Consider the following 10075-nt stretch of genomic DNA (forward strand, 5'->3'; position numbering starts at 1 on the left):
GAAGGAAGGAAGGAAGGAAGGAAGGAAGGAAGGAGGAAAGAGAGAAAGAAGCAAAGAGAGAAAGAGGGAAAGAGAGAAAAACTTAGGAAGGCATACCAAATATAACAAAGTTGTTTTCTATCATTTGTGACATTATTATTAAACACTTTCTTTTCTTTTTTTAAAAGATGTATTTATTCTACATGAATACACTGTCATTATCTTCTGACACACCAGAAGAGGGCATCAGATCCCATTACAGATAGTTATGAGTTGCCTTGTGGTTGATGGAATTGAACTTAGTAACTCTAGAAGAGCAGTCAGTGCTCTTAACCACTGAGCCATCTCCCCAGTGCTTACTAAACATTTTGGTATCTACTCAGCAAACATGCCTCTGGTATAAGCCAGTATTTTTCCTGCAGTTTTGCACTCATATATGGCCATAACCTACAACGTTTATTATAGAACCAAAATTTAAGCTTGAGTTTGCTTGGTTGTTATGAAAATCCCTTTGTATCTGGGATTTTTTTTCCTTTGGTGATAATATCATGATTTAGATCTTAAACATCTGGAAAGTCAGACATATTGAAAAATCTAGTCCAAAATTCAGCAGCATCCCAGGCATTGGGTGTGTGAGCAGATGGCGTGTAGGATCTGACCCATGGCTGGATTGATCCATTCGTGGATTCATGGTTTAATGGGTTGCTGGGAAGCAATGGAAACTCCAGGAAGGAAGACTTAGCTGGGAGCTACCGAAGTCTCTTCTGGAGGGAAATATTCTACCCCTGCCCCTTCCTTTATGCTGTCATCACCGTGAAGCAAGCTTTCTTTTACCACTTGCTTCTGCCATGGTGGTCTCCCTCCACACAGACCTGCAAGCAACTGTGCAAGGTGAGCATGGACTGAAATCAGAAGTCAAAAGCACCTTTGATCTTTAGCTGTTGCTCTCCAGTGTTTTATCACAGAGCTGCTAAGCTGACCAACACAGTTGAGGCACACAGAGGCTCTTGTTGAATTGTCACCTCTTCTGCTGTTAATATCAGATCTAATGCTAGAATGCAGGGAGACTGTCCCCTAAACCAGCTCTGGGAAAGGCCAAATCAGGACCTCAAGTTCATGCAAAAACCAAGTTCTCCTGTGTGGGTCCTCTCTGATAACACACTGTAGGTATGGAAAAGGTAAGTGCCTATTGACCAAATGTTTTTTTATCTGTCATCAAACAAGAAATTCCCTTCAGGTACATCACACAGTCAAACCTAATGCTTGTGACAAGTTCCTTGTTACAGTTCAAACTACTGACAATATTCTCTCTCTTGGACAACAGTGCAAGGCTTTAGGAAGGTAAATAGAAAGGATTGGTTCTTATGTGCTTCATCACTGTGCCTGCATGAGGACAACATGGATGTGAAGAAAAAAAAAATCTTTCTGTGCCACCTTTCAGAACACTGTGGCAAATAGATGAAGTCCCGAGTGAATGGGGATTGTTGATGTGAGCACAGCTGTATCAAGCACCTGAGTGTCTCAGATCCATGGAAATGGCAAAGCCAACCCTGGTCCATGTGTGTATACCGAGAGTGTGCACAGGAAGTATAGCCTGAAACTTCTTCTTCCTGGGTGGGCACCTGCCTCCTCTTTCAACTGTTTACAAAAACCCTGCCCCCTCCATTCAGATGTATAAAATAAACACCATGAGTTTCCATGCTGCCGCTTCTGCATCTCCATCAGAGCACATGACCTACCCAGTCCCAGCTTTACTATGTGTCTGTGTGTCTTTCGTTATCCCATCTTTGTCCTGGTGAGGTCAACGACAAAGCTGTGCAGGTCATGGCAGATTGGTCTTCTCTGTCAAGTGCAGAGGGACACAAACTGGACCCTGTTGTCCCTGGTTTAAAAGAGACTATGAGAAATAGATCTAAGACATGGTAACATTGTGGGAGTATGCCATCTGTCAGTCCAGAGCGCACCTGAGGGTTGAAGCAGTGTTTCTGAGGCAGGTTTATTTGGAAGTGTTACTTTGGTTTCCTTGGTTACCCCTTAGGCAATAGTTGTTAAAGTATGGCTCCAGTTCTTCCTCCCATCACCATGCTTCCAGGAATAAGACTCAGACTCAAAATACATTTACAAATCCTTTGGCCATATAGCTGGACTCCTCTCTGACCAGATATAACTTAAAATATTCCATTTATTCTAGTCCAAATTCTGCCATATGGCTGGTTATCTGTGCTCAGGTACCATGTGTCCATCTGGCCACATCTTGCCTCTGAATCCTCCTGCCAACTTCTCTCTCAGAATTCTTTCTCCTCCCATGTTTCACTTTCTATTTCCTGTATAAGCCATAGGTCACAGGCTTTTTAATTGACAGGTGATGCATCCATACAATACACAAAATGTTCTCTCTACAAATAGTAATTCCTTAACAGATGACTAATTTACATATCTATTACAAATTGGTCCAAGCTTGACCTTTTCTCTATCTTCCTGGCCAGTGCCTTCATTTATATCGATACCAGCCTGTGAACACATCTTCTTTTTTAAGTGCAGTGGTATAAATGTTTGTAGGTAAGTGTGCCAGCAGCTCTGGGATTCAGTCACAAGCTGAAATTTGGGGTGCCATCATAGCATTCCATGTGTAAAACTTCAGAAAATCCTTTTATGATCTGGATTAATGTTCAAATTTATTTAAAAAAAAACAACAGTGTTTTAGCAAGACCTGGGATTCAAAGAAAGAATTGCCCAACCTTTTAAAAAGGACACCCAAATAGTGTGTCTATTTTTGTGTACTTCTTTGTGTATGCTGAACTCTTTAATCACACTCTGTGAGGAGTAAAATCCACCCATGTGTGTACATTAATACATTAATGGATCTAAAAACCTTTGAAACCTGTTTCAACAAACAATGCTAAGCTAGCAAGAGGCAGTTAAGGTCACCTGTGAGCATCGCTTCAGGGATGGAAATTCGTTTCAGGTATTGGGTTGCAATGTGTGAGCTTGGGATTTCTAAAATCTAATTATTGACTGTTTAAATCCAGGGTTTAATGAGAAATCAATACTATTTTGATTATACAGCCATTGTCACCATCCTGTCTATTTCACCACTATCATTTCCATGTGACAGCATGACCAGGTTCTGAAACAAATGTACAAACATGACTCCCAGGCTTGGGTTTCTTCAGGTAGTAACAAGGAAGTGTAACTGTGGGTGAATGGGGCGAGGTCAGCCCTCTTTCCAGATAAAACTGCGTATCCAAGATCCAGTGTTGTCTGTATCCTTTCCTTCTTTTCATGGAATGTCTGATTTCTACATAATAAACACAGGTCCTCTAATTGCAGCATGCTCATAAACAAATAGACAATGGATTGATACTTAAAGAAAGATTCTCATTGGGGCAGGAGAAGTCAAAGGCCCTTAGCTGGGCTAATGCCAAAGATGAACCTAGAATCCCATTATCTACGTGGGCGGGTGTGAGCTGGGAAAATCACGTTGCACAAATCTTGTCAATGGTGATGGTGGTCACCACAAACCCAAGGCAACACTCTGTAGGCTCTATTTACTCCATGGTTTTAGAGCTTGGAGGATCTCCTAAATGTTGTTTGAAAAATGGAGGTGATAGCAAAAGGCTAGAAATGGTTTGTGATTTCCTCCTTCTCTCACAGCTGGAACTTGAGGCTCCAGCATGGGTGAATCTAGGTACCTCATATACACCCATGACAACACATAGATGCCCATAGATAAATAGCCACACCCACTGGAAACAGAAAGCAGTTCCCAGTGTTGGGAAAGCAATGACGCACTATAAGTGTGTCCTAAGACAGCCATGAGAGGGGCTGTGGGAGCTTAGACACTTGTCAGCAGGGAGGAGTGTGCTGGGCAGGTAAGAGAAAAGTGGGTGCCACTCAGGTGAGCGTTTCCTGTTCTTCAGTAAAGAATCATGACAGGAGATGTGGCTGGTGAGAGAAGGTACCAAAGAAGTGTTCATTGGTAAAAGAATGAAAAGGCCACCTAGCCAAATGTGGGAATGTCTTTTATTTGTTTTTTTATGGATATGAGTATACTATAGTTGTATGGATGGTTGTCGGGGATTGAATTTTTTTTTCGATTTTTATTAGATATTTTCTTCATTTACATTCCAAATGCTATCCTGAAAGTTCCCTATACCCTCTCCGTGCCCTGCTCCCCTACCCACCCTCTCCAACTTCTTTGCCCTGGGGTTCCCCTGTACTGGGCAAAATTTTATATTATATATAATTTTATATAAATTAAATTTATATTAACTTTATATAAATTAAATTTATATTTATATTGAAAATTTTATATAAAATTTTCAAGACTAAGGGACCTCTCTTCTCATTGATTGGTTGTATAAGATCCCATATACAACCACCAAACCCAGACACTATTGCATATGCCAGAAAGACTTTGCTGACAGGACCCTGATATAGCTCTCTCTTATAAGGCTATGCCAGTGCCTGGCAAATACAGAAGTGGATGCTCATAGTCATCTATTGGATGGAACACAGGGCCCCCAATGGGGGAGCTAGAGAAAGTACCCAAGGAGCTGAAGGGGTCTGCAACACTATAGGGGAATTGAATTTTTAGGACCTCTGCTTGCTCCAGTCAACCCTGCTCACTCAGTCTCTGCTTAATCCTACCCAAAGATTTAATTATTGTAATTAAGTACACTGTAGCTGTCTTCAGATGCACCAGAGGAGGGCATCAGATCTCATTACAGATCATTGTGAGTCACCATGTAGTTGCTGGGATTTGAACTCAGGACCTATGGTAGAGCAGTCAGTGCTCTTACCCACTGAGCCATCTCACCATCTCAACATCTTCCCGGACATGTTGTTTTTATGTGCTACTCTCAGAACACTACTGAAACATTGTCCTAAAAGTTTTTCCACAATCCAACTTGTGTTCCTCCAAGATGAGGAGCTGGCAAGTGGAGATTAAGACACACAAGAAGAAAACAAAGGCCATCAAACTCAAGCATGGGGTGGGAAAAAGATCACTTATAGGTGCCCTGCCTATAAGCACACCCACAAGGGACTTTGCAATAGCTCCCAAGGAATATTCTCACAGTGAGAGTTTTAAGTGGGATTCACCTAAAGAGATTTTCAATTACAATTCAACACCATGATGTTCACTGTGACTTACTACACATGTGAATTAGTTAATAAGCCTTCCTATTTATTGACTAATTTCAACAGCACGATTCACAAACAGGAAACCATCATTCTCATAAAATTGGTCAATAACTTCTCTTTTGTCCAAAGCTCTTCAAGGCTTCACTTGTGATGTCATCTACAGAGGAGGATCTGCGGTGGCTTGCCGTCCTGTTAGATACCTGTATTAGCTTAGGATAGCAGTGGTGGATTGTGACCTTCACTGCCCTTCTTTCACTGTCCTTATGCTTATCCTTTGAACAGAGATGTCAGTTCTAACAAGCTCTCATGGACTTCCATGATAAAATATGAAAATTTCAAAGTTCCCTGGGCCCAGAGTCAATATCACAAAGCCCTAAACCGTCAGAGCATTGAAATGTTGGCTTGCCTTACCTATATTCATCACCTTCATTGCTCAGCTTCCTTTATTGCTGCAAAGCTGTGGGTATCTATGTCCTCGCTGGTAACAGTTCCCACTTGCATAGTTCATGTTTGTGCTCATACAGGTAGGTGTATATGATTATATACACATGTGAATATGCACAGTTCTACCTAGATGGCTCTGCAGTTTTTGTGCACACCGTTTATAGAAAGGACTGGTGTTCGATTCCCAGCACCCATATCAGGTGACTGAGAACCGCCTATAACTTTGGTTCTGGGGGGATTCTAACACCCTCTGGCTTCTGCCCTCATATGGTGCACACAAACTCATAGAGCAATCACTCATACATGTAAATAAACATAATAAACCAAAAGAGAATATACATGCACATATGTCTATATATGCGATATTTATCATTAAAAAATTAGGCAGGTGCCCCACCTGTCACCACACCCACAGTGGCTTTGCAAGAGCGCCCAAGGAATGTTCTCAAAGTGAGAGTTTTAAGTAGGATTCACCTAGAGAGATTTGTTGGCATAATTCCACACTGTGAGGTTCACTCTGACTATATATTATAACATATACACTGTAAATCTTTAATATGCTCAGTTATTATATATTTATATACGTGCTTGTATGTATATGGTTATATATGCATATATACACAACATATTCAAAGATTATGATAATTATATCAAATATTCTCTCTAAATCTTTCACATGCATGTTTATCAGGTTTTGAGCATATTCACTACACAAAAATCTGTACGTGTATAACCAGTCTGCCTCTAAATGTCACAAGATGTTTCATTTTCTTGCCAAGCTGACTTATTATTAAAAAGAAGTCATATATATGAGGGCCTCTGTTACTTCCTGCTCAACAATGGAGATAATTAAAACAGAACACATGGTACAGCCAGTAAAGAAATCCATCAAATAAACTCACTGTAAGGCAAGGTAGTAGATGTCTTCTAACCAGACCACCAAGTTAAAGTGTGTAGTTGGCCATGGGCTACTCACTGGTGTAGGTAAGCTGGAAGCCTTGGGCGGTGTCCGACCCGTTGGTGTTGAACTCCAGCCTCAGGTGGTTGGAGGTGCTGTTTAGCACCAACCCCATCAATTCACTTCTTGTGAAGACTCCCAGTGACCTTGAAGAGCTGTCCTTTCCATCGTAAACCTAGTGGAAGTAGGCAGAGTGAGTCCCCAATTCTTTAAATCCCTGTTGATAGGCATTGATTTTAACAAGCCATTCCTAACTTTAAGAATGTGGCTTCATTTAAAACTTAAAACTCAGTTTACAGAAACAGAGATGGACAATGAGGCTAAATAACCTAATTCTTTCCATTTTACCTTTTCCATTAACACCACACACAAAAGATTCCTGGCCCCATTTTGTTTGTTTTTCAAGTAATTTATCATTCATTGCTTTGAAGACCAGTTTGTTTTAAAGATCCATTTATTTTGTATATGTGAGTACACTGTAGCTGTCTTCGGACACACTTCAGATCCCATTACACATAGTTGTGAGCCACCATATGATAGCTGGGAATTGAACTCAGGGCCTCTGGAAGAGCAGTCAGTGCTCTTAACCACTAAGCCATCTCTCTAGCCCTGAAGACCAGTTTTGTATCTTTTTACAATTGAGTATCTGTGTGATTCAGGTTCTGTCCTGCACTTTTCTTTCTTCTTATCACCTACTAGTCACAGGGTTTCACTGCAAAGGTGCTCTGCAAAGCATGGGCCAAACCACAGGCATCTTACTGGTTGCTCCTATGTCTAATGCCCTGAGCTATGGTGGTGTTCAAACCATCACCATGTATAAGTCCGGGATGTGCACGCACTGGATAAAAGAGTCCTGTCTTACCACGGCAGTGGAGCTTTCTATAAAATCCCACTGCTATGTTATTGTTACCGAGTGGTACGAATTTGAAAGAAATAATCTTTTGTGTGGAGAATCCCCAGGCTCACAACAGATCAAGGAGGTAAGGATACAGAAAAAAGGGTTAGGGTAAAGAATGAGTTCTCACCGCTGAAGAAACCAACTCTACATCCTGAAAGGATACTTTATCAGACTACTGCAGAGCTGGGGACACACAGTCCTCTTCCCATGGCACTGTTTCTGATGAAGTATGACTCTATCCTAGATATTCTGGTCACACTGAGTGTGGCAGCCTCTTGTTTTCCAGTGTTGGTGGTGTGCTGTGGGAATGGTGTCCTCCACCTCCCTCACTGAGAGGTAAAAACCTCGTGGATGGAGGTCTCAAGGAAAGAAAACTAAAAATGCCGTAGACTCTCTTGAATAGCATCCTTTTTTTTTTTTTTTTTTTCTTAAAGAACCTGACCAAGGTCACTAGAGATGTGTGCAGCATCTTCTGACATCTGGCCCAGCCCTGTTGCTGTTCATCCTCAGAGACCTTTATTTTTCACCAATGTATGAGCTAGAGGCTTTGGTCAGGTTTATTTCCCCACCAACTGTCTAACTTGAAGGCAGGAAAAACAAGCCAGAAATGTAGCAGAGCAGCAGGTAATAAGCTTTATTAAAAGTGAAGCACATGCAAATCCACAGAAAAGGAGAGACAGACACACAGACATAGACACATAGAGATACATAGACAGACAGACAGACAGACAGAGACATACAGACAGGGACTCCCCACAGAGTGGAAAAAAGAATCCAGAAATCAAAATCCATTTCCCTTGAGAGCTGTGGGTTACGTGTTTCTGGAGGCCTGGGATAGGTCTACTGCTCCTTCTTTGGCATTGGTCAGTTTACACAAAGGAATGGGAGCTGATAGGCCCACAGCTTCAGTTAAACATGCCTAGGCAATTCTTGAAAATAGATGAGTAGTTTGGACCAGTCTGCTGGAAGCAGAGCCCTGCTGGCAAGATAGAAGGCTTACTAGCTCTTTATCCTAGGTTAGGAGGGTGAGAAAGAAGCTGGAAGGTTCTCATATTTATACTTTGTCTGTGGTTCTTTTTTCTATACATCTGCCTGGGGATCTGTCTTACTTCTACCCTCACTATCATTTCCCTTCCATCCTTGCATAAACCCTATGTGGCTCAAAAGCCTCACCCACACCTATATGTACTCACGAAAAGAAAATGCATACAGAAAAATAAGCCAATTTTATTTCATTGCAGTTAAATACACAAATACTTAAACTGTAGAATCCAAGACCACTTCCTTACTGAAAGGCAATGATCATAAGCTATTGTTCTAAGAATAAACATTGTTTTACATGTGGCACTTCCAGACATAGGGAGAGTTCTTACACTCAAAACAATAACAGGTTCTATGTGCAAGTCCTCTGCAAGCTCCTGGCTCCCCCCAGACACCAGGCCTTTCTCTCTGTGTGGGAACGCATGGAGAGGTGTGGTGGTAGAGGTAGAAGGACACACAGGTTAGTCCATTGCTTGGCATTGAGTCCCAGATTACAAGGAGCAGGTTGGAGTCCCCTGACAAACTCCCAGGGGTTTCATGGGCAGCAACTTTGCTCACAGTGACCTCCCGGTTACACCATCAAGAATAAAAACGAAACGAAACGAAACGAAACAAAACAAAACAAAACACTCGTGTAAATCACACCACTCCCTGGACAGCAAGCCATCCCACCACGTCCATGTCACTCAGTCTGGGTACTCTGTCCCCAGCTGTGAACATCCTTGAATGAGCACTCGGATCATGAGCACGCAGCTGGCCATCAGTGAATAAGAGCCAGGGCTTTTTGATGGCAGAGTGAAAATGGGAGCTCAAAGTTGACTTAATTCACAGTGAAAAAAACAAACAAAACAAAAAACCAGAAAACAAACGAACAAACAAACAAACAAAAAAAACCAAAAAGATGAGCAGATGAGCTATGCTAGTTCCCAGGGCATCCAGTAGCCAGAGTTCCTCAGCCACCAGCAGCATACTCACAAGTCTATGGTGGTCAGGAAAAGCACTTGGGAGTCTCTTGTTCCACATGGTATAGTATAAGGATCTGTGAAGGAACCTGTGACCCCTTACCCCAATCTTGGCATTTAATTGCTTCTTAGGTCTATAGAAATGTAGTCCATAGGTCATAGCGCATTATGTGATATCTGGAGTCACAGCTGAGCATTCTTGTGGAGCCTTTCCTGGCTTACAGAGCTGAGCCCTGGAGCTCTTTTTGAGTTACCCACTTCCTTGCATAGAGCTTATGGGGCCACTGAGCTCTGTTCTCTCTATTCACACTGTGTAATAGAGAGTGCTTGTGAGTGTGCAAATGAAATCAAAGTCCTTCCTGCAAGGCCGCAGTGGTCTGAAAGGTGAGTGTGAACAGCCTGTGCCCCTGATAAAATGATTGAACTTTGAACATATTATTTAAACCCGAAGTATTTATTGTAAAGCTCAATGAAATGTGAGAAAAATGCATTGGCATTTTAAAGGCTCCCAACATTTCCCGGCAATTAAAAATTAAAATTAATTAAATGTGGTAAGCAAGATTGTCTTCTTCTTCTTCTTCTTCTTCTTCTTCTTCTTCTTCTTCTTCTTCTTCTTCTTCTTCTTCTTCTTCTTCTTCTTCTTCTTCT

At 41.7% G+C, this 10075-nt stretch overlaps 1 protein-coding gene across 2 annotated transcripts in view; it reads right to left on the bottom strand.

Moving 5' to 3' along the window:
- Csmd1 (CUB and Sushi multiple domains 1) overlaps positions 1-10075 on the bottom strand; it is a 1532231-nt gene that overhangs the window by 263027 nt on the left and 1259129 nt on the right. For both annotated transcript variants that reach the window (XM_021218735.2, XM_029532138.1), the window contains one exon: positions 6545-6701. In XM_021218735.2, the coding sequence (XP_021074394.1) occupies positions 6545-6701 (157 nt within the window). The remainder of the gene's footprint in view (positions 1-6544; positions 6702-10075) is intronic.

The sequence above is a fragment of the Mus pahari genome, chromosome 19 (genome assembly GCF_900095145.1).
Source record: "Mus pahari chromosome 19, PAHARI_EIJ_v1.1, whole genome shotgun sequence".
Lineage (NCBI taxonomy): Eukaryota > Metazoa > Chordata > Mammalia > Rodentia > Muridae > Mus > Mus pahari.